Source organism: Eriocheir sinensis, chromosome 17 (assembly GCF_024679095.1).
Source record: "Eriocheir sinensis breed Jianghai 21 chromosome 17, ASM2467909v1, whole genome shotgun sequence".
Lineage (NCBI taxonomy): Eukaryota > Metazoa > Arthropoda > Malacostraca > Decapoda > Varunidae > Eriocheir > Eriocheir sinensis.
Genome location: NC_066525.1, coordinates 16,328,405 through 16,353,907, shown reverse-complemented (window position 1 = coordinate 16,353,907; position 25,503 = coordinate 16,328,405). Strand labels below are relative to the sequence as shown.

At 40.3% G+C, this 25,503-nt stretch overlaps 1 protein-coding gene across 3 annotated transcripts; it reads right to left on the bottom strand.

Annotated features, from left to right (window-relative positions):
- Positions 1-1,845: 1,845 nt before the first annotated feature.
- LOC127000021 (centrosomal protein of 164 kDa-like) lies at positions 1,846-25,483 on the bottom strand. 3 transcript variants are annotated; one of them, XM_050863407.1, is made up of 18 exons: positions 24,974-25,483; positions 19,854-19,965; positions 19,307-19,422; positions 18,329-19,137; positions 18,089-18,149; positions 15,149-15,361; positions 14,202-14,410; positions 13,022-13,759; positions 12,590-12,655; positions 11,243-11,361; positions 10,672-10,945; positions 10,100-10,200; positions 8,175-8,352; positions 6,761-7,969; positions 6,552-6,672; positions 6,013-6,156; positions 3,880-4,002; positions 1,846-3,473 (listed from the first exon to the last, which is right to left on the bottom strand). In XM_050863407.1, exons 1-18 carry the CDS (start codon positions 25,080-25,082, stop codon positions 3,217-3,219), a joined length of 4,959 nt encoding a protein of 1,652 aa, XP_050719364.1. In that variant the 5' UTR covers positions 25,083-25,483; the 3' UTR covers positions 1,846-3,216. The 3 variants fall into 3 exon arrangements, with proteins under 3 accessions (XP_050719364.1, XP_050719367.1, XP_050719365.1); XM_050863410.1 differs by having other exon boundaries at positions 3,880-3,999; XM_050863408.1 differs by having other exon boundaries at positions 18,329-19,134.
- Between the last annotated feature and the right edge of the window lie 20 nt (positions 25,484-25,503).

The window sequence follows — 25,503 nt, the reverse complement described above, 5'->3', positions numbered from 1 at the left end:
GTGTTATTGTCTGCTGTAAATATCTTAACCATTTACTTCATCACTTGCTGAGTGTTATTGTTGAGGTTGCCTTGGCAGCCCACAGCTCTCCATTATGTCAAACACCCTAGTATTCAACTGTTTTGGATGGCATGGCCTCCATGAGCTGTTTCCTGTGCTTCATGGTGTGTGTGAGTCTGTGAGTCCTGTGTCCTGTGTGTTAGGGTCAGGCTAGATGACCACTGTGGAGTGAAATGTAAAGTGTTTCAATATATTACTGGGTGGGCTGCAGATTATATCAGTAAATTGTGGTGTTGTATGCACTTTTACTTTCATTTCCAACAAATTGTTAATTCAAAATTTAAATCTGTGACAGATGTATAATGCAATGAATATAACCTTTCGAGCTTTATTTTTCACTAAAATACAAGTATATTAGAGGCTTGATTTTCAGAGGAATGTGAAAAAGTTTTATTTCTTATTCAGTCAATAAAAGCTACTGGCACTCACAGAAGGGTAACTAATATGCAAAGAAGGAACTGTGACATTAGTTTAGGACCTCATTCTGGATAAAGTAGCCACTGCCACTGACCAGATTTGACTGTCAGCAGAAATATGTTTTGGCCTGAGCAAGGCTCAAACCTCTACCAGCCAGAAAGCAACCTGGCAGGGCAGAGCCTTAGTCCACTACATCATGGAGCAGTCTTACCTAAGAGAAATAATGAGTGAACTAAGGAACCCAAGATCAATAATGTTTCATTAGAATTTAGGATTTGTTTGTTTTCTTTGAAATGTCTATCCTATGAAGTTTAGAGATTAATTTGATATGTATGTATATTATATGTTAACATAGCAGAAAAATAAATTTTTAGAAAAGTAAGTCCTATTTTTTGCTGTGTCACCCTAATCTAATTAGTAAATTAACAACAAAGTTGAAAGTTATAAATGAAAGTTGGTTGGGTAGTCTTTCATGACTTTTCCAGGAAAATTGAAATTTAGATAATATTGAGAATGTATCATAATTATACTTGTAAATTCTACTTTTTAAAAACATATACATAGGCTACATGGACTGAGCAGTAATTATTAGATGCCAATATTTTGTTGCATATATTGTTCTTTTTACCAATTCTAGTGGTGAACTGCAACTAAACAGGGAAAGTCTATGAGTAGGTTTGAATATAAAGAAAAAAGATTAAGCATTTTCAGTGATCATGCTCAAATTGAACAAATAATGTCCAAGGGGAAGCTCTAGAAAGAGTTAATGAATATGCACACTTAGGATCTGAAAATAAGTAGTAAATGGTTGGACTGGAGAGCTTTTGGAAAGCAAACTAGTAATTGAGAAGCTTTCTACCATTATGCTGAACGTGAAGGGTTGTTGATCAGTGCATTCTTCCTGTCATGGCATGTGGATCAGAGACATTTACACTGACTATGGAAAGGAAATTAAGTGTCAAAAAAGAAATGTAAAGATTAATACTAGGAATCACTATAATAGAGAAGAAAACAGCAAACAGATAAGGGAACAAGCAAGGGTGGAAACGTCATGAAGGCAATTGAAATCAAGAAATAGCTTTGATCAGAACATATACTAGTATATGTAGGAGAGAGGATAACAGATGGACAAAAAGTGAGACCGCGAAATAAATAATGTTGAAAAAACAGAGGAAGGCCATTCACCAGATGGTTTAGTGAAATTAATTCCCCTGGGGTCCTAAACCCCTGGAAACCTAGTATGGAGGTGCTAAGCTTGGACTTGAAGGACTAAAGCATGAACTTGGGGTTCCATGCATAGTTCTGAGTCAAATCAATTGGCTTCAGTGTTTCATTGACAACAAGGAGGGAATCAATGATACAACAACACACGCTTTGGGGACGGATTTATTCAGGATTTATATGCCAGTGGATGAGTGACCTGGTGGAAAGGGGTGAAGGTAGGCTTGAAGGGCTTGATTGAAAATATGTTAGAAAAAAAAGTTCTCAAAATGCAGACACAGCTATTACTATGTGTCCCAAGCCATGCTCATGCATATGGAATAGACTTGGGGGAATGGAATAGACTCAGGGGGAGTGGAATAGACTCAGGGGGGAATGGAATACTCATGTTGGAATGGAATAGACTCAGCAATCACATAGTGAGTGCAGGGACGATAGCTTGTTTTAAGAGTAGACTTGATAGCTAAATGGATGAGGATGACAGGTGGTAGCGGGGGGCGAATCTGGAGCTGCCTTGTGTCGGCTATTCAGCCTCTTGCTGCATCCCTATGTTCTAATGTTCTTATGTCACCTGAGGTCTCTGGTTATCATCATCCCAGATAAATATTAATATATATGGCATTACATACCTCTAGTGGACAACATATTTTTCATAAAAATAATCCTATATACACTGGGGTGCTCTGTAATATCTGCAGTACCTTATAAGCCACAAGGTATGGTACATAAATGGTGTGTGTCTGAATGTAATGGCACTTGTTCATAATGTAACCATCTTGCAGATTTGATGAAGGAACCTATGCATTAGTCCTTGAGAGTTATGACTAGAATATTATTGAGTATGGGCTAGATTTAGGCTCTTTACATCATTTTTTTAATAATAAACTGTAGGACAAAATATTGCTGTACATAATTATATATATTTACTGTTTAGAGAGTCTACCAGTACTTAAATGAAAAGTGACTTTTCAAAGGTATCATTATGAAATATATAAAAACACAATTCCCCATGACAATATGTAACATGTTAACCTTCATAATCTATTATCATTGACTCTATCATTTTGTACTTAGGTAAATATCTTAATAGAGTCTACAGTGTGAAATATTATGAGGACCTTACAGGAGATATATTTCGGTACTATATTGCTGCCTACTTGTGGTGCAGCAGTTAAATTTGCAAATTAAAAATTTTGCATGAAATTAAGTCCCTAACAAGTAGAATTCAAAATATTTTGGAAGACTAGGGCCTATGAAGTAATAATAAATAGTTGTACTGAACACCATTCATGCAGACACAAAAAAGGCATTGAACAAGACAATCACAATAATACTAAAGACCAGAGTAAGACATATATCTCTATGAATCTACATCTCCTACAGAAGGTAATGGTAACCTAAACAATAGTCATCTATGCCCTGACACATGAACTCTTTACTCATCACTGACCATAAGGTAGAGACAGAAATTTACACTTCTACCATCTGCAGTATACCATATGACCTGGAAGTTTTGTGTTACTTGTCAAAAAAGCTTACAGAGGTTGCCTGAGCTTCCTGTAACCATGCACGCAGATCATCTATCTTCTCACGGACATTTCTACTATTTTCATGAGATTTCTGTCCATCCCTGTCAGCCACAAGGAAACTGTTCCTCTCTTTCTTCTCTGGGATGTTGGCATTACTGGGAGCTGTACTTTTACTGGCTAGAAGTGTAGACTGGCCTATGACTTGAGCTGGCCATCCCACTTTGCCCCCGAGTGGTACAGAAAGCTCTGTGGAGAGAGAGAGAGAAAAAAAAAAAATATATATATATATATATATATATATATATATATATATATATATATATATATATATATATATATATATATATATATATTGAAAACATGAAAAGGACTAGAATATCTTATAACTAAAGCCTACACTTGCTTATTGCATAGGATGTCAACATTAGGTTAAACAGGTATTTACCATTTTGTAGTATTATGGGCCTGAGCTCAAGCTCAGCCAGTCCTGTCTCCCAATCTATATTCTATATAGATCATCTGTTTCCCTCTTCATACAGTCACCATTTAGTGTTCTCATAAAACACTTTGCATTTATAATGCATTCAGCAAACACAGTCCTATTTATCATACTAATATGATAACTCTTATGATTTTCACCCCTTCAGCTCACCTCCAAAGTAGCTGGTCCATCTCTGTTGTAGGTAACGGTTCACATTGGCAATTCTATCAACAGTCTCAGGTCCAAGATCAGGCACAGAGCCAGTGGTGAGGTGGTGTAAGTGGAGGGGCCCTTCTGGGGACATAAGGATTTTAGAGTAACCCTTAGAATTTAAACTCCTGGGGACACAGTGTGGTATCTTGAGAGACAGACTGTGCCTACTTTAGCTTAAGATATTACTTTAAGGGGTCCAGCCGGGCAAAAAACGAAGAAAAATTGGTCAAAAATGAGAAATTGAGAAAAAAAAAATTCCTCAGCTGTGTATGCCCTTTGAGAATCTAATGACGAAGTTTTTCATAAAAATTCGCTTTTTTTTTTTGTGGGTGTATAATGCATCAAAGCGACATGTTCGGGGGCTCACTCAGAACGCAAATGAAAGCTTCCATTCAAAGACCTGGAAGAGATGTCAAAAAGTCAAGTTTGCTAGAGCATCAAGAGTCCAATTTGTTTCCCAAATCACCATCTTTCACCATAATTTTGGATACAACAAAGTAAATTTCTTGCAACATCAACTACTCACTCAAAATTCAAGAAAAAGATACTAAAAGAAAAAGCATGAGGAAGAAGAAGAGATCCAAGAACATCAAAGAGAAGAAGAAAGAGGTGACATATGCTCCACGAGCATTCTGAAACAAACCTGGCAACAGTGAGTAGCTTGGCAGCTATGACACCCTCCTGTGTGAGCTAATAACCCTGCCACAAGCTAAGTTTGGGGGGGGGGGGGAGACCAGGAGCCTTACAGACATAATATTTTATGCCTGGACATCAAAATAAATGACTGAACATGAAGATATATATATATATATATATATATATATATATATATATATATATATATATATATATATATATATATATATATATATATATATATCTATATATATATATAATTACAAATAAATGAAGGGATAAATGCCATGATATCACTTCACTACGTTTGAATGTTACGCATTCAAAAATTTACCTGGACGTATCTCAAAATGTAAGTTATGTACCTTGGCACTGCAAATTCTCCATCATTTACAACCAATTTCAATGAAACTAACACCAAAACTATGCCTAGACTTGTAAGATTCAAACTATAGTGAGTTTTTTTTCATATATGATGTGACTGAATTATGGTGTATTTATGTCTGAATTTTTAGGGGGAAATTATGACCATGAAAGTCTGAAAATTTATATTCCACAAACTAATGGTAATTGATACAATATTTCACTGTACTTTCATTGGCCTAAACATAGTTCTTGTACAATAATAATTGTTCCTATGTAGAACAATTATTATAGTAGAAATAGTCTTTTAAAAAAAACTTCAAATTTTCCAGAAATAGTCATTGTTAAAAAATGGAAAGATGATAGACTGCTTTTTGGGGGCTAACTCTTATGTGTAGGGTGTCCTTTACGTCTGGAATATAAATCATGACAATAACCATTTGAATAGAGAAAAAAAAGGTAAAAAATGGCCGGACCCCTTAAGGAAGTAAGTAAAGAAGTAAAGAAAGTAGCAAACAAAAAAGTGAGTGAACAGTACTTTAAGAATATCAAGCTATTGTACAGGGGTTTAGAAATAGCACTACATCATTAGATTATGATTCTGTTTGATAATGTGCAGGGCACCAGCTAGGGTTGGTGCTTAACATGCATTAAGTTATAAAGTTATGGAGTGTGATAATTTCTATAAGAAGATTGGGTTATTCTTTATTTTGTTCACTACATTTAATATATGAACGATTTTTCCAGCTTATCTCAAAGATACTACATGGAAATGAATGCAGTGAGTACCCCCTTTGGTATTATAAAATTTAAAGGAAGCAAGCAGGTAATCAGACAAATGGTGACCAAGTTATAGGTTGAAAATCCTGCTTGTAACAACTCTGGATTAAGTAGTCTTAGTTGTTGCACCAGCTTTGCTACAGGGTGTGAGGATATCCATTCATAAAATGGAAAGGTTAAAAAGGAACAAGACAGCAGTGTAGACATGAACAGTTACATAGAAGAAAACATTACTAGAGGTATAGGCAGATTCATGAAAAAATGCATTATAGAATTAGCTGTCTGAAGGCAAGCCTGAACTATGCATCTTACCTGAGGAATGAGATCTGTAGGGATTTGTGATGATGTTGAAGTCAACCTCTAGGCTGCCTGTGGGACGAGGGCCACTGTATCTCTCCCTTGAGGAATGCTTTTGAGGATAACTGTGAACCTTCATATTAGCAGAGCCAATTTGTTCTACCCATGGAGAAAAATATGTTCATGAGTTAATCTCAGTTTCATGACAGAAATGAAAAATGAAATGCATTAAATTAGAATAATCAAGCCACCCATCTCTCCCTTCATCCATTTTCAACATCCTGTAGGAAACCAAAAGACCACATGCATTTGATCACATAATGAAAACTATAAAAATAATTAAGATGATAGACTTCAGCTTATCAAATTAGTTCATCAACATCAGTCACCTTATAAGTAATACTTTGAAAATGGCAAATACATAATAATCATTAGCTAATAATTATCATCGATATATGAATTTATCATTATATTAACAAGACTGGGAGCTCTGCAAATATGTAAGTGATTGGAAAACTAAAACAAAAAAAGTTTAGAAGGGTGAGTCAGCCTACCCAGCATTCTGTCCAGGCCAAAGTCAGAGGCTGGTGAGGGCACATCACGGGTCGGCTCATCACTTTCTGTGTCTGAAGACAGGGAGCCTCCAGGGGCCAGAGGAGGCTTTACCAGTCCAACCTGCCCGGGAGATTCAAATGAATAAAACTGGTGACTACGAGGAACATGCATACTGAGCAATTACACACTCACTGACATCATGTCATACCTTTGGTTTCAATCTGCTATAATCTACATTCTGTTGTAGGATTTCCCTCTGCACATCTTCTGCCGCTATATCTCTTCTTTCTTGTTGATTTTTGAGATCGCAAGATCTGAGGTGCTTTATTGCTCTGTTCAATTCTTTTCTGCCGTGGGCCAGCAGTTCATCATCTACCCAAGCCTTCTTTGGGGTGCTGGAAAATGGAGTCATGACTTGGTGCCTTAAGTGGTCATTCTGTAGCCCATGTGCATTCCTGTGACTAGCAATTCTATTGTACTTTTCCAAGACTTCTGTTGCAAATTTAATCTCCTCATCCTCACTGGCTTCACTTGTGGTGCTGTGGTAGTGGTGAGTTTTGTGCAACATGGCATGGAAGGGGCTGGATGAGGTAGTACTCAGGCTGGGGTCTGTTGAGGGCTGTCCACTGTCACAGGCACTGGCATTGCTTTCCATGCTGCACCTATCGCTGGAGAGTGACACAGTGTTCTGGGTGGCTGGTGTGGGCCTGGAGGATTTCTTTGCTTTTTGAGATTTTATGCGACTTACTAAAGTGGAGTACTTTGTTTTCATCTTATTGTATTTAGTTTCATGAATACACATACTCTTGCTGCAGTGTGAGTGAGAGTCTGCCAAATGATGACTTTTCAACTCTTTGACTTTGTTCTCCTGTTCTTTCAGTTCATCAAGATCATCTTCTAAATTCTTACGTCTGTCTTGTAGCTCCTTCAATATATCATCATACTTCTTTTCTTCACCTTGCAGTCGTTCCTTTCCTCTTGTAACACCCTCAGATGATGATGAACCATCTTCTTGTATATTGTTTTTTGTCTTCCCTTTGTACTTTTCATTATTACTTTCACTCCTTTCTTCATTTCTTTCAAGAGACCTTCTCACACTGGCTTCTCTGTCTTCTGCAGGCTCTTCTGTCTGTTCTTTTTCCTCCTCTACCTCTCTTTCTTCTTCCTCCTGTCCTAAGCTGTCCATTTTTTGTTCATATTCAATTCTAAACTCAGTTAGTTTGCTTTCCAGTTCTGTCTTTTGCCTAATCAGTTCAGCCTTAAATTCAGACTTGAGCTTGGCCACATCATGCTTGTGCTCAGCCTCCAGGTCCTGCAGCTGTCTGGCATGGCACTCTTCCAGCTCTGCCAACTCTTGCTCCTGGTCCTCTCTCAGTGCAGTCAAACTATTTGAATGATTCTTCTTTTCCATAGTTTCCTGACAGGCAAAGAAAATGTGTATATGAATATATGATGAGCAAATGTTAAAGTATTTTAATTTGAGGTACTTGTGAGGCGTATTAAAATTTGGGTTGTGGAAACAGATTAGCAAGTCCAGCACCACACATGCATAACATATAAGTGCCACTATCAATGTAAAGCATATGTAACAAAACAGCAGATCATTTACCACTCAGACTCACTTTTTCTTTAGCTAGACTTGCTGCCTTCTCCAGCTCCTCATCAAGCTTTTCTTCCAGAGTGGCCAGTTGCCTAGAGTGTTCTCGCCTGATCTGTGCCTGTCTCTGCCGCAGCACCTCCTCCATGCTCAGCTCCAGCTCTGATACTGCTGCTGGCACTGCTGCTGAGTCACTTGTGCTCCTGGAAATAAAGTAGTCCCTATGAAACAAAAGTGTTCTGCATCAGCTGTATTGTTTTTCAAGTTGAATTTATGGCGAAGTTTTATAACTACTAATTAATGTCACCCAATAGTCCATGAAAGGCTCAGTAAAAAAATGGTTTAACCCTGATTCATTTACTCATTCTGCCATCCTTTCTGCTTAACAAACCTCACTCCTGATGTCAGCTCTTGATACTCCCATTTCCTTAAAAGACTTGAAAATAGCTTTTCATTATAGCTAGTAATTTTTCAAGCTGTTCCTACCTGCTTCTGTGGCTTAGTTTAATGGCACAGATTATTTTATCATCCTTATTCAGTCCTTCAATGCAACTAATAAAGTCAGCCTCTGTTTGCTCATCTCCTGACTTCTACATTCTATGCCTCTCATTCATTCCCTCCCTCATTCTTTACCCTATTAATATTGCCCACCCCAAAACATTCCTTAATGCTGTCATTTCAATTGCTGTCACCTTTGATTCTTCTTGCCTCACACAAAGAAGATTGATTATATTAAAAAGCCAAACAACGGGTTTTGGCTATTTATCCTAGATGTGAAAGATTTACCTACATTATGATATAAGTAGTTATGTACATTCATGCTTAATCAGATGACTATGAATTGACAAGCACATATGTACAAAGCATTAAGGAGAGGGTATATAAATCTGCATCTTAAAAGCGAATTAAACTTTCTATGCTAAAACCTTAGGAATAAAATCAACTTTTCAAAATGTGTAAGCAACTGCTTTAACACTTATCATAGATAAGAAAGAAGACTGACCCATTTCTAATTTGACACTCACTGAAACAAACAGATATCAATTTTTTTTTAGTGTGCAATTGCAACACATCAGAAAACTTGCTACTATATAAGTTAATAAGTTTATATTTTAACACTTTCACTGAAACATATTTATAACCTTTGAAGAAGTGCATATGTACTACAGGTGAGGTGTATGAGTTTGAGGGCTGCTGTGTGTGCGTGCTATTCTGTGTGACAGGTGAGTGGGAGGCAAATTCAGGTACTTGCCAGACATTCACCTGTTTCTGATGAGGCACTAACTGTTTGTACCCATTGAACAAGACCTCTTAGTGTTCACTGGAGCACATGTTTTCAGCAGAAATTAAGTAAGCTTATTAGAAGGGACATATGCTTTGGTTACTGCAACCAACAAGTATAATAGCTGAACAAAATGCACTTTGCACATCAGTATATATTAATATCCCTTAACAACCACTTCCAGCATGAATGTGACACTGTATAAGTAACTGTCATCTTGACCAATGCCTATTCCAGATAGAGATGTAAGGTGAACATGAAGTTAAAATATTTATTTAATCACATGAACTAACACTACTTTTATATTGTAAACACAAGAAATTTGACACAAAAGTAACAAACAGAAAATTATTTTTCATAACCATAGTGAATTCTAAATCAATACATTCATATCTATACATAGGAACTCATATGTATTACTTCTGCCCTCTGCTTATCCTTCACTTCTCTCTCTCTTTTATCACAGTAATACTAACATTAGTATGTATGTTTTTTTTTTTGTTTTTGTTTTCTCAATACACAACAGTAAAAAAAACTTGATGGGTAAGAGAACCTCTTAACAACTATAGTTAAAATATATAAAATATGAATAAAAGAAGAGCAACTGAAAACTTAATTACCACAACCTTGATGTTTAAAACATTACACTAAAAACAAAGAGAACATACCGTGTGGCAGAGGCCGTCTGAGCAGCATCAAGCTCCTTCTGTTTTTCAGCCTTCTGCTGGGCATAGAGTTCTTTTAGGTCCTTTTCCAAGTCCTTCATCTCCTGTAACACATCATACCCATTGGAAATAATTAAAGAAGAATAGTGTATTACCATATTAACAACTAAACTAAAATGGCTATCACAGGAGTAATGAACTGTGAATGCTAAAGAAGTGACTAAAAACCATAGTTCCTGCAATACAGAAGCAGAGGTTAGGGACTGGACCTTCCTCAGCTAGCTTTCCCTAGACAGTCAGAATGGCCAAGTGGCCTCTTTTAACTTTCAATCCCACCTCTAAAAAAAATGGGCCTTTAGATGTTGATGATGATGAATGCTGGTAATAACGGTTGCCTTAGATGCTTGTCAAAAACTGTGAGTGAGAAAAGTTTAAGCTACTTATTTAACATTACAGTTAAATCTTGAATAACTACCTACTGATTTAAGGACATGAGCAGACCACAAAAGGCTAGATGGCCTACACAAGGCAGCTCCTGGACATGAGTTTTAAAAGCCAGGAAGTGGAAGTTTTACCTCCTCATGTTCCTTTAACAGCTCCTCCTTCTTCTTTTGCATTTCTCTTACAAACTCCACCTTCATCTGTTCCAGCTCTTCCTCATTATTCTTTCCCATGTCTTCAAGAAGCTTTTTCTTTCTTTCAGCGTGCTCCTTTTCAAGGCGGGCTTTTGCTTCAATTAGGTTCTTCTTGTTATCCTCCTCAGCCTTTTGCAGAATTTGATTTTGTGAGGCTTCCAGCTTCTTTTTCTCTTGTTCCTTAAGTTTGTTGAGAGCTGCATTGTGTTCAGATCTGAGTAAACACATGTACAGTTAAAAGAAACACTAAGTTAAAAACATGGTTCAATAAAAGTTGATTAATTAAAATAACAGTGGACCCATGTCTACTCTGATTAAAGATTTTTTATTATTAACATTATTGAATGGCATCGCAAATCAAAATTGTATTCTATATTCTAAATTCTAAAAGATTTTCAAAAAAATTCCATCCATCATTTCTAAATGTTGATTTTGAAGACTTTTAAATACATAGTGTGCAAAGAAAACAAATGAAACTACTATGATTTTCTTTCACAAGTAAAACACATACCTTAGTTTTTCTTCTAAGTCATGGTATTCTTTGTTTAACCGCTCCTTCAAGGACTTCAACTGAGCTTCATGACTGCGCTGCAGCTCTCTCACCTCCGCCTCCCTCTGTCTGGTCAGGGCCTGGAGGGAGCATTAAGATACACATTTAACTGGTATTATAGTGTACCTCACAGAGGAGTGATACATACATATTGAAAAAATTCTGCAGATGCATCTTCACACAGGAAACTGTTAAAATTATATGAATTATATAATATGTAACAAAATAAGACAAAAAACAGAACACAACTATAGATTTCATAACAGTTAGTATCCTCTGCAGTTAGTATGAAACTGCCTTTGCTTTCATCTTATAATTTTTTATCAAAATCTACGGTTAACATAAAAACCTACAAGAACTGCAAATTATGGCAATGTATAATGATCCTCTCAAGAGAAGAGGAAACTCATTCTGAAATACCACACAAGGTGAAAAGGATATCACATCTCAGTGCAGGAGTCTGCAATCATGAGAAAATAAAGAAAAGTGAGCAGTAATCCAGAGGAGGAAAACAATGTTGATATTACAAAGGATTAAAACCAGAATGCATAGGTCTGTGAATCAGTCATACACCAAGGAAACATGGATGCACAACTGGGCATGATAAACAATTCAGGCATCAGAGGTGATCTGTTTGAAGAGTGCATGTGGTATGCTTCAAAATAAAACAAGTATGCACACACCCGGTATCTATGCATGATGTGGCATCTCAGAAAGCAAACTGTGAATTGCATACCAGATAAATGAGACAAACATAATGACTTTATGTGCTTTCCACTTGTAGTAGGGATGAGTAGGAAGAATTAGCTATGAAAATAACTGACGGAGTGAAAATAAGGAATAAACCATCTGAAAGGTGGTTTGGACATGTACAAAAAGATGGGATACACTCAAACAGAATTTGCTGAATTGGGTCCACTCCCTAAAGAAGACCATGTGCAAAGTGGGAAGGAAGAATGAAGGCAGTATAAACAAAACAAGTTAGAAGAAAGACAAAAGTCCAAGAAGGAAAATGTGTGCATGGCAAGGCATAGCTCATTACTTTGCTGCTATGGTGCCCCTCTTGGCAGGGATTCCTGGAGGGAGCAAGTTGAAATATATATGAAAAGACAACAACCACTGTGTTTAGAACCATCATAACATGCGAATTTAAATTTTTATTGTAATAAACATTTCAAACCAGTTATGTGATTTTTTTTCTAGCTGCAGAATTTTTCCTTGTATTTTCTATCTGCATTTTTACTGAGGACCAATGAGCTGTGACTAATGACAGATTGTCACAATACATGTACAGACAAATTCACACACCTGACTTTCCTGGTTCATATGAATCTTGGCATGGGGGTCACTGCCATCATTGGCTGAGCTGTCATCCTGAAATAAAATAAATATCCAACTGAGAATAAAGGCATCCAAGTTATAATGAATATCAAAATTTCTACATATCTTCTACTTGATATGCCTTGCTTTTATCAATTAATCTGAAGTGGCACCAAAGAAGCAGTTGAGCATTATCAATCACAGGATATAAAAAAAATATCATTATTAAGTAAAGCTAAAAAAGCTCTCTTAAATTTTTTATTTATTTAGATAGAAAAGGTTACTGATGAAACAGTTATTTATCTGTCCTTGTGCTTTCCAGCTGCTTTCCCAGACAAAAAAGATCCTAAATTCCTATAATGACACAATTTACAAACAGAATGGCAAGACACATGCAAATCAAAACAACTACTGCATTACCTCAGTCTGTTCTTCTTCCATAGTCATGAGTTCAGTCAGATTAACGGTGACATTCTTGACACCACCACCACCTTCAGCACCACTCTTCTCCTCTGTCTTTCCACTCAGCTTGGCCACAACACGGTCAAGAGGGTTCACTTTCCTACTCTTTGGAGCACCCTCTAACTCTAGTTTCCTGTCCTCCTGCTGCTTATGATCAGGTGTCTTGGAATCTTGACTCTTTACTCCTGGGAGCTGAGAATTTTGAGTAGCAGGGGGAGTGTGTTGTGGACCTTTGTTTTCTGAAGAAATTCCAGAGTTTGATTTCTTCTGTTGGCTTTGTGCTGTCTGACCACTACTGCCTGATTTATGTGTGTCCCCAGTCCCTTTGGATGCCTGTGTGTCAACTGCCTTTGGTCTGTTTTGAACTACCTCAACAGGCTGAGTCTGCTGTGGCTGTTGCTTTGCTGGGGGCTTCAAAGGTTTTGTTTCAGGCTGTTTTTGAGTTTCTTTTTCACCAACATTCTTTTTCTCCTCTCTGAAGTTTCGAAGGGGATCCTGAGTCTTTTCTACTGGCTTAGGCTTTTCTGAGTGCTCAGCAGCCCAAGGGTCAGGTCCATGGGGCAGAGCAGGCTGTCGCTTCAGTGGCAGTGGAGCAGGTTTGGATGCCATCAGATGTGAGGCATCCTGTAGCATCAGTCCAGCTGCACCGCCTTCCTTATCCAAGACTCTTCCTTGTAGAAAATTCTCTTCCTCCTCCTGTCAGATATACAAGTGATCAAAATCAATGTCTGTTAGTAAAGCTGGAATAATATTACCATACATATTTCCTGGAACATTTAACATCTAGTGAATACATATAATGTTTTGCCTTTCTTCCTTAAGTTTCTCTTCCATTGGCAACTAATATTGAATGTGATCACTACTAGGGATGCTGCAGGAGAACCCATGTGTTATTTTTGGAATATTTCATAAAAAATATAACTTTAGTAAATGAGGTTACTTGAAATAGAAAACATACAGGTTCTATCTTTGTCTCTGTTTCCGTTGCTGAGTAGTAGAAGAGCCTAATATGTGCATAAACCAATTCTCAGTCAAAATGGTGTAGAGGAAACTTTTACATAGGTCTGGTGAGGAAACTACAGGTCCTATTCACTGTCGGAATGAGTCATTGCTTTCAGGTTACCAAACTAACACTCACAGGATCCTCAGCTTCACTATCATACTCCTCCTCCTCATCATATTCTTCCTCTTCCTCCTCTTCCTCCTCCTCCTCCACCTCTTCACCCAGCTCTTCATCATACTCCTCTTCTGATGTATGGAACTCCAGGTCATCTGTCATGAAGTCGAAGCGAATGTTCTTGGTTTCCTTGGGCTGCAGCAGCTGCATGCGGTCCATCCCTGTGCCGCCTCCATAATAAGAAACAGTTAAAAAAACTTCAGGGAAACATGAGGAAAAGGGGTCACAGCAAATTTTTCAGATATATAAGTAGTTGGGATAAACTTGAAACATAGAAAATGGAAGCTATTACATACATACATATTTTCTAATTTATTATGTATTAGACTATACTGTAACTTCCATGTGGTAGAGTAAACATTAGCCTACAGATGATTTGTTATTGAAACTAAATATTGAGTTACCTTACTGAATAGAAAATTAAACATAATTCATTATTCATAAGCTGTAAAGAAATGTCTTCCACATATTTCAATAACTTTCAATAAACAAAAAGCTGGAAATTAAAGTAAAATCTTGCATGATATTGCCAGAAGTTAAATAGAAAATTGATACCTTTTTAGATAACAAGCACTCCTCAGCTGGAATAGTTCAGCAAGATGCAAAACTAAATGAAGGTTCCCTGTTCGTAATTTTAAATGAGAACAAGCTTCCTACACACATTTACTGGTGTTGTACCTTGATCTACACAGCCCCTCCACTCACCACTAAAGCCCATGACTGACTAAGGTCTTGACAAACATCTCACATGAACCAACCAGTCATCAATAAATCAATACACTTACAGGACAAGCAAGGAAAAGGCACGTGAGCATCAATACTGAAATATTGATGCTGACAACACTGATATTGAAATGCTCTTTAAAAATCAAGCCCTTGGTTTTGTGCAATTACAATGTGTCATCTACCTTGGAGCTGTCCCCTGGCTGATGTGCCCCTTGCCAAGACAGGGCCTTTGAGGATAGACTTGGGGGGTGAGCCAAGGCCCCGGTCAGTGCCATCGCCTTGCCCCCGAGTCTCCCCTCCTTTTCTCTGTCCTGGTTGCTGCTCCTCATGCCGCCCACTGCTCCTCCCCTGTTGCTCTTGGGTGCCTGGTCTCCTCAAAGGCAAGGGTGCCTGCCCTGATAAAAAAAATATTTTGCCTGTAAGGTTAAGGGGTGCGCCTATGGGTCTCCTCCTGCACATATGGTACGTCCAATAGCTTTGAAATTCTAGTATGTTGTTTGTTGATGTAAAGAAATGATATTCTGCGAATTTCATCAAAATCGGGTGAAGTTTAGGAGAGACTCAAATAAAGCGTGTTTTTCATTTTTTTGTTTCACAGGCTTTATTTTTCAGTTAATCGCTTTGAAAAAAATAACATAGAAACTTTGTTTATCTATCTACATTTTGTTGGAAGTGAATTTTTTATTTTTTTGTTTTGTCTTCGAAGAAAAAAATTACAATTTTTTTGTCACTTATTTTCTCCACTCTGTGTCCCGTTTTCTTTTGACATTTTTGAAAATCCATTTCCAACAAAAAATCGCCCTTTAGTTGTAGTTTAAAATGATACCTAACAAAAGTCATTCAGACGTTTTACCGATTTTGTGAAATTATTTGAAGGTTAAAAAGATACTTTTCGAGATATCGGCTCCTAAAGATTTTTTTTACATTTCTCTCTGTCTTGCCATTTGTATTTATCTGATTGGTATGAAATTTTCTCATATGACTGTATATACCTTGTTGACTTACCTCAGAATGATAAGGCATTTGGTCCCCCTTTCTAAGAAAGTATTACTCACTCGCAGGTGAGGGTGTCAGAAGGCGCCACCTTCCTCATTGTGGCCAGATAGCGCGAGTGCCGCGGGAGTGCCTTGCTTCTACGCTACTCTCTTGCTTGTTTTCTGAGGTTTGGCCGCTCCATTAGCCCTCTTGATGTTGGTGACTTTTTCTCGTTGCCTTGCGCTTGTACATCATTTGTCAGGACGTTTTTTTGGCTGGAGAGGAGAGAAAAGTACGACATACTTTTCCCGTCTGTCTCTCGCTTGGCACTGGCGCGGTGGCACCTCTCTTCCTCCCTTGCCTCTCCGCGCGAAGAAGAGAGGATGACAGATGACAAAATTTACGAAGAAATAAAATATTCTAATGCAATTTTTACGTATATACGAATGATACCGCATATGTTGACAAGAGCGTCTTACGACGCGCATGTCCGACTATTACTCTAAAGCCCCCCCAAGGGGGAGGGGTTTTAATTTTACGAAAACAAACCTCACCACATGGTAATTTAGGGTTTCCCGGCCACGCTGAGCGAAAAACATGTACTCCTCCAATTTTAAATATATTCGTCAAAAAATACCCCATGGGCGCGCTCCTTAAACGACAAGATTGAAGAACATATACCCTGAAAATAAAGGAATATAACTTGATCCTTCGAGAAATATCCAATTTGTTCAGTCTTCTCAACAATTTACCACATCCACATCATCAACCAAGTTTCAATACATTAATCAAAATTCATGGGTTTCATAGATTTATAGAAAACATTAGACTCAATTAAAATTTTAGTAGTCAAGCAGGTGTTTGAGAGGCAGGGCATATGAATCCTACTTGAAGGTGCTGAAATATAGATAGATAGATAGTTAGATAGATAGATGAATACAGATAGATGGATACAGATATACAGATTGAGATACAAATATTGATAGATAGATACATACATACACAGAAAAGTACTATCTATCTATCTAACTAGAGAGAGAGAGAGAGAGAGAGAGAGAGAGAGAGAGAGAGAGAGAGAGAGAGAGAGAGAGAGAGAGAGAGAGAGAGTGTGTGTGTGTGTGTGTGTGTGTGTGTATTTACCTAGTTGCCTAGTTGTATTTACCCAACTTTTCCTTAAAGGTTTGCACACTCCTTGCCGATACATCCTCACTTAGTCTATTCCAAACCTCTATATTTCTTTGCGGGAAGCTATATTTCTTTATGTCTCTCAAGCATCTTCCCTTCCTCAATTTTTTACTATGTCCTCTTGTGTTCCTGGTGGTAATTCCTTCTTTTAGTAGTAACTCCTTGTTATCTACTTCTTCCATTTTGCTCAATATAGATTTGTATTAGCCCTTTCTCTTTTTTGTTCTAGTGTTGGTAAGTCCATTTCCTTTAGTCTTTCCTCGTATGTCAATCCCTCCAGCTCAGGAACCATTTTTGGTGGCATCATTTTTTTTTCTTTCTAGTTTCTTTAGGTGTGTGTGTGTGTGTGTGTGTGTGTGTGTGTGTATGGTGAGGGAACACCTGCATATAACAAGTCACAGGTGTTGAAGGGTGCTGGATAGGGAGTGCCTTGGGAAACTCTCTCTCTCTCTCTCTCTCTCTCTCTCTCTCTCTCTCTCTCTCTCTCTCTCTCTCTCTCTCTCTCTCTCTCTCTCTCTCTCTCTCTGTGTGTGTGTGTGTGTGTGTGTGTGTGTGTGTGTGTGTGTCTGTCTGCTTAGATTTATTTATCTATCTATATATGTCTACCTATCAATCAATCAATCAATCAAGAGAGAGAGAGAGAGAGAGAGAGAGAGAGAGAGAGAGAGAGAGAGAGAGAGAGAGAGAGAGAGAGAGAGAGAGAGATTGAGTTTCCCAAGACACTCGCTTTTCAGCACCCTTCTACACCTGCGAGTTGTAAAGTATATGTACAGGTGTTCCTCGCCACTCGCCTCACACTTGGGGAAAGCGTTGAAAGTTGTTGCTATGCCTTCCTCTTCCTACCAGCCTCTCTCTCTCTCTCTCTCTCTCTCTCTCTCTCTCTCTCTCTCTCTCTCTCTCCTTATCTATTCATCTACATATGATTTCCTTATAATAAACGACACACACACACACACACTTACCCTCCCTGCTGGCTGGCGAGGCGGGATGCTGGCCGCTGGACCCAATAGGCTTCAGAGGGGCCTGTGCAGAGAAATTACGAAATGATGAGGATCTGTTGCCATTTTTACTAATTCATGAAAGGAGACTAGAATCTTTAATGGAGAACTCCCACCACATGAATGTTCTTGCTGTCACATTATCTTATTAACACAACAACAACAAAAATATCAAAGTTACTCAAAACACTGAGTGGCACTCACCAGATGGGTCGGGCCGCCCCTGCTGGCCGCGGCGATGGGTGCCAGAGGGGTAAGTTGCCCACCGATGGGAGGCACTCTGGCGCCTCCCATGGGAGGAGCACCCAAGGGAGGTCTGCCGAGGGGAGGAGGCCCAGCTAGGGATGATGGCGTTCCCAGCGGCGCTCGCCCAAGACCCCGAGGAGGATCATCTCTTCCTGGGAACATAACGGGGTCCCTGGAGTGGCTGAAGGCTGTGGAGGGGCGCTGCGGGCCACTCACACTCTGCCCCTGTTCTTGATGCTCGGTCCGCTGCTTCGAGTCCTCCTCCTCTGCATTCAAGTCCGTATCCCCTGGCGGAGTCACTTCACCGTTTACGCACTTTTTGCCGCACGTTTCATCGACACTACTGACAATGCGACGTTCAGTCTCATGGCTCGGTTCACTCACATCCCCACAAATATCCTTTTCCGTCTTACCGCTAGCGTGAACATTGCTTTCAGGCCTGTCTAAAGGCTCAGACGGGGCACTGTTCTTATCCCTGATATTAACATCGTCTTTAACGCCTTCACTATTGTTTCGGGGATCTTGTCTGACCTCCTCAAAATCACTACCAGCGGAGGCAGTGCGATTGGAAGTCTTCGGTGGCTTTACCGCAGACTTGTCGGCGGCCTTGAGGCACTGGCTGGTGAGCGTGAAGGCATCGGTGGTGTGGTCGGACAGAAGGTTGGTCTCGCTGTCCACGTGGCCTGGCTTGTCGTCGCTCAGGTGGATTTTCAGGTATTCAGAGATCTGGAGTTCCTCTGCGTCAAAGTCTTCTGCTGAAGAATCTACTGATTAAACAGAAGTAAAGAAAATGTTAAGCTCTGAATATCTTAATTATCTCATTTGTAATGCAAAACACCTATATCAGTTTGCAAACGCAGCTTCTGTATTATCCTCCTTTTTCTGTATCCTTCCCAAATCCCAAATGTCAAATACAAAGTCAATCAACTCCATCACCTGCACACGGGTCTTTCCCCGCGACGAGGGCCTGCACGATTGTGTCGATCGGGTGGCTCCAGCGACTCTCCCCTGTCAGACGGTTGAAGAAGTACAGGCCCTGTTGGGGGTCCTCCCTGCCGGACGAAGAGACGAAAGTTGATCATTATGAGCTCCTTAAAAATGTCTTAAAATGGGAAATGTCAAAATGTTACTCTGTTCTTACAAGAAATAGTAAAGGAAGGGACTGTTTAAGTCACAAAAGAGGGTCCTCCTTGCCAGGCGATGTGACAATGAGTTTGGTTATCGAAGAGCAACAAAAATGCGTTACCACATAAACTATTAGGAAAAAGGAAAAAAAAAAAACAGCCTCTGGCCCTGGAAGGTTATAAGAATCTTCCTTAAAAGCATATTTATGCAAAAAGACAAGCAAACAAATTCACAAATATCCAAAGCACATCAATAATCATGTAGGCAAAACACAGGCACAAAATAATATGTAAAATAGGCATTCAGAGAGAGAGAGAGAGAGAGAGAGAGAGAGAGAGAGAGAGAGAGAGAGTCTTACACAGGTGTCCAGTGTGAGGGAAGCGGGTGGAGCAGTGCCGCTCGAGCCAAGGACACCAGTTGGGGCTCCTCCGCAGTGTCGATGCCAAGCTTCTCGCAGTATTCGGCCACTTCTGCAACACAGACACATGCACCAAACGTTGCTGGGCTGCGGGTCACGAACTCACGACACTTGCCAACCACTCAGTCAATAAGCCCATTAATTACTAGGTTACCTAACTGACTCCACTTCTATATCTTTAATGTCCTGATTGTTAGATAGTTGTGTAGATGTCTATTATATGCCGATGATAGCCAATGGGAATACATATAAACACTCATTTCCAAAATTATCCTCCATTCCCTATCTTTTGCTGCCACGTTTGCCGGCTGTTTATAATCCGATATGAATGAACTTGTTATTCGTATAGAGAACCTCATCTTGCTTCGTTGTTGTGCCGAATCATGGGAGCGCACACGGTTCTGCCTCTCAAATGACTCCGAAGTGGCCACCAGAACGCAACAACAGCATCCAACATTCGTCTCTTGAAGTCACACAAGCCAGAGAACCTTCAACACTAGTTTGTTGTTTCCCACGTGGCAACTCTGTGAAACGTCCGTCTTTGTTTCAATCCTAGACATGTGAGCAAGGCATTGCATGTGAGTATAGTTCAGCTGTTTATTGTCTCACTATCGAGTGATCACAAGGTAACTGCGATGGCGGTGTGGGACCTAAACCGACAAAAACAAGGAAACAGAGACATTATAGTTAGGGAAATAGACGATAGGGAAGTTTAGCTGAGAGGTGACAGTGGCGTAGAAGGCGTGGATACAACGAATCGAAGGGAACAAGTATATAGCGTGCGTGGTTTCGAGAGCATGGGGAGTTAAAGGGCAGCTACGAGTCACCACGTGCGCGGCTATTGTGGCTAAATATCAAGCTTAAGGTCACGTGTACTTTATGCATGACTCCTCCTCCCTCCCCTCTGCTGCTGTCTGCTACCGTGATATAAATGCGGCGGCTACACCAAGACCTCTCTGTCCCCACGCCCTTTCTCCCCGCCCATCGTGAAGAGGAGAGCGCTGTCATGTGCCCCATCCACCCTCGCCGTACCCTAATGACGTTCTTCTTTCACCGGTCTAAACCCAACTTATTCTGGTTCATTGTTTTGTTAAAGGCAAGGGTAACTGCACTAGCACAGTACTTTGTTCTAGGTGTCTTGATACTCTCCTAGAAAAAGTTAAGACGAAGGAAGGAGAAAATACAAGAGGGTACACTCACCTAGTAAACTTCCACGTCAATCTCCGGCTGATATATTTTTGTAATGATTTCAGTAGAGCGGTGAAGGCCACATGAATATAGACTATTGACTGGTGTGTGTGTGTGTGTGTGTGATGCGGGTGCATTGTGGGTGTGCGAGAGAGAGAGAGAGAGAGAGAGAGAGAGAGAGAGAGAGAGAGAGAGAGAGAGAGAGAGAGAGAGAGAGAGAGAGGAGGAAGAGGAGGAGGAGGAAGAGGAGGAGGAGGGGGGGGGGGCTTACCTACTGATCAGTGAGGTACAAACACAATTATTAAGGTAACATGCGGGCACCGGGACCTTCATTCCTTATTGCATAACCACATATATTATGTATTACTGGGCGCAGACTCCTAACGTGTCCTTATCATGCGGAGAAAGGGAAAAGGGATGACAATGAAAACTGTAACTCCCCGAAATGTGATAATGCAGGAGTGATGTAGAAACGGATATGAGTGGGAAGGAGATGATCTTGTGGTGAAGGAGGAGGAGGAGGAGGAATACAGGCAGGAGGGTGAAGAAAACTGAGTGAAGATGGTATACGAGAAGGGGGAGCAGTAGAAGGAAGAAGGAAGAGAAACAAATATCAAGCGACAGTGCATTCAACATTACTTGCACCATATCCATGCAGACGTAACTCCATTAAGCTTGAACATTTATCGTAGTACCAAAAAGATCTGTATGTCTGTATTTAATCTTCTCCTTGCCTCTTCCTGCTCCCCTGTACCCTGGATACCGCAAACAACAATAATCATTACTCGCACCCCCATTGTATAGAGGACTCACCCCAAGAACATACATGATCCGGGTAAGAAATACGCATTACTCTATTTCGTGGCAAGCTCCTCCGACGCAGTGTGTATGCAGCTGCTTAGCGACCCGACCCATGTATGATTTTATGGGTCCGAACAGGCTACACACGCTTCAAAGACATGCAACGTGTTCATATGTCTTTCGTGCAGTAGTACATTGAATTAGCTGGCTATTGTCATATGCCTGCAAGAAAGCAATACTACGTCAAGGTGTGTGTCGTATCATTGCAGAACGGTGGTGAGCTTTGTATCGTCAGCTCTTTGTTATTAGTTTAACGTTTTCACTGCACTGCCATAGAGGTTTGCATGTATATCTGGGGTTGTTTCTGTTTACTTCTGACGCAGTGACGATGAATCAAGTGACTGGCTGGCAGCGATATGTGATTTTTATTTATTTATTAGTTTATTTATCAAGGTAGCAATGACAAATGGCTCGGTAGATTAAGAAGAAGACGAAGAAGAAGAAGGAGGAGGAGGAGGAGGAGGAGTTGGGGGAGGAGGAGGAAGAGGAGGAGGAAAAAATATATATAAAGTAGAAGCTAATAAATGCGATTGTGATAAAGGTCATAAAAAAATATGAACAGAAGAATAAAATATAATGTAGACGTGGCGAAGAAATACGATGATGATATTGTTATGAAAACGATGAGATGAACGAACCCAAGATGATGACGTTGATGAAAACAAAGACCTGGCATGAAATAGAATCGTTAAGGAAGTGTGAACATAGAAACTGTCTCTTCCTAGTCCCTATCATGTCTGACAATGCATGGTACGTGGGATGAGACGTGGGGCTTCATCACAAAGACTGAACCACGTTGAGCGCAGGTGTGCAAGTTACCTGTTTCTCCGCCCCCCCCCCCCTCTCTCTCTCTCTCTCTCTCTCTCTCTCTCTCTCTCTCACGCACAAAGGAAAGAAGAGGTACCAAGCCTTATACCTACAGGAGGAAGGAGGGAAGGGAGGGAGGCATGGTGACGTGATGCCCCCTTATACTCCTAATCAGCAGCACGTGTCAGGCAGCATCCTATCATCCTCCTCGTTAAGCCATTACTGGGATCCATTATTACCCTTAGATCCTAATGTGCCCCTGCGTCCACCTTCTGATAATGGAGTATTTCTTTATTATGAATTTTTCTCCTTTTATTTTGTGTTTTTGTCATATGTTTTGATGAGGGATGATGTGTAGTTTAAATGGAACAGGGCCCCGTTATGCAGTCTCAATCAATTCTACGTATTATACTATGCTCAAATCAACTTCTTAGACTTAAACCAACCAAGTCCATGCACGTCTCCCTAGCAACCACCAATCAAATCTAACCTTTCACAGAATCCACCAGTCACGTGTCACTTGAGCTAAACAAAAGGCATGGTTTGGTTGTGAACATACCAATGATATGAACTTATTGGAGGAGGAGGATAAGGGGTCTATTTCCGATTTTAATTTGAAAGACTAAAAAACTTAACCATTATGACCGCATTACATCATAACCATTCCATCCCACATATATTTTACTTCATATCTTTTTCTATAGCCTTCAAAATCATGTAGTCAGTCAGTCATGCTGTTTAGCTCACCACTCATTACTCTTTTATATTGAGTGTTGCCCTTGTGATACGATACACGAAGAATCTAATGCAATGGAGAAAAAAGGTAGGTAACGGACATGCAGGTAGTACGTATGTAAGGACAGTACTTGAACCAAACCAGTGTGTGTCATGGATCGTGTCGTGTGTGTCCCCTCTTCCCTTCATTTCCTCCTTGATTGACTGATAGGAGGGGTGGGACTTTCTCTCATCAGAGGTAATCCTACAGCCACGTGCGGCCCCTCTACTTCCGAACATGCGAAACACATCCATACCATCCCTTGCTGCTCTCCAATCCTTCTTCCTAGCAGAGTTGGTGGGGGTGAGAGGGACTTAGTGGCCCAGTATGACCCTGATGCTGCCCTTTATACGAACTGTGGCTACTGTTACACGGATGGGCTTTCTGTATAGCAAGGAAACTTCATAGGCCAACCTTTTTCCATCTGTGCCCCTTCTCAACTTATTCCATCTTCAAGCACCTTTTTGATCAGTTATAATCGATATATCATTTGAAAGCTCAAACAAGAAAATAATAATTATTGTAAATATATTAAATTTCATCATCCAGTATTGTAATAAAAAGCTAACAAACTACAACACAGCATCCTTTTAAACACGTATTACTTTCATCTCACTGTTAATGTAACGGTTATGCAATGCAATCGCTACTATGGCCTCAGATACAATCAAGATCAATGTTGAATTTAAGACCTCGTGTTATCTCTCTCACTGACTTGATATTTGCACCAACTGGCAATTTAATGGCACAAAAGGCATAGTGAAAGACAAATCTCTCCATTGCCACCAGCTGAAATCTTTAACATCTCACAGCTTTGAGAAAATAAGCCAAACCAGACACCAATGGTTGTTTATATAGTACAGCGACTTGCCTGATGGGCGAGCCTCTCATAACTCACTCTGCGAGGGGGGTATCTTTTTGGCCGACTGGTTAAGGAGTGGCTCTCCCGTCTCGCTGGTCGCGGGTTCGATCCCCCGGCGCCTGCAAAACCTTTCCTAGTCTGGATTAATTTCTCATGTGTTTCGTTACACGCTGTGGTCGTGTGGGAGTGTAGTAAAGGGAAAATTCTGGCGTTTCATTTACAAGCCTTCCTGCGGTCAGATTCCGTGTGAATGCGCAGTAAACCTCAAAACGACTATTATGAGACAGGGAGCATTTTCCTTGGCACACCAATTTCAGTCCACCAGGGTGTCTACCGTACTACTAGTAAGGTAGGCTAGCAGTTATATAATAATAATAACACCAGTTGTTAGATGAAATAGTTGACAAACGTATCGAAATCATCTGTGGTGTCAGTGAATAAAAGGAACTGGTTAGCATGAGTCCAATGCAATACAGAGCCATGCACCACACGACCGTAGGGACAACCTTCCAGACACTTAACATGCTGTAACTTGTAATAAAGACTGCCTGCCAGGTATGGCCTCACCTTCCTCGGTAACGCTATAGTCGTGGGCGAACACCTCCTTCAAAAGTTTCTGCCGTCGGTGGCTCCCGCTGAGTACGTCGCCGGCTGCCTCCCCGCCGGGGCGGCTCATGGTGCCATCCACGCCACGCTGCCGCCTCCCGCCATGCCCTCGTCACTCCTACACCAAGTCCCTTCCCTCACTGACACTTTTCTGAGTTCTGACACACACTCAGCCTCCCCAGGCGCCCCATGCTGGTTGCCAGGGCGACGGGGAAGCGGCCACCAACAACACAGCGGCCAGCAGCGGGGGGGGGACCCAGCCCACACGTCACGTTTCCTCCGGTGCACACTGACCTGGCAGCAACTTCTTCTTTTGAGCTGTATCGCTTTGTATCGCTTCGTAGGTCCTCCTTCTCCTCTGCTTCATCACACACACTGCTTGTCAATGGCACTGTATTATTAATTTTTCCTCTCTACAATACACTATTGCACCATAATGTTCACCTCTAACCTCCTATCCCTGCTGTTGCTATAAATTATAGATGGCACCT

What these genes read in the sequence shown, in the direction of transcription:
- LOC127000021 (XM_050863407.1), bottom strand. Translation starts at nt 25,082, where the DNA reads ATGAGCCGCCCCGGCGGGGAGGCAGCCGGCGACGTACTCAGCGGGAGC. An exon ending in GGGGAAAGACCCGTGTGCAG is followed by an intron (nt 19,138 to 19,306) that starts GTGATGGAGTTG and finishes CTGTTTAATCAG; the next exon opens with TAGATTCTTCAGCAGAAGAC. An exon ending in AGCCAGGGGACAGCTCCAAG is followed by an intron (nt 14,411 to 15,148) that starts GTAGATGACACA and finishes CTTATTATGGAG; the next exon opens with GCGGCACAGGGATGGACCGC.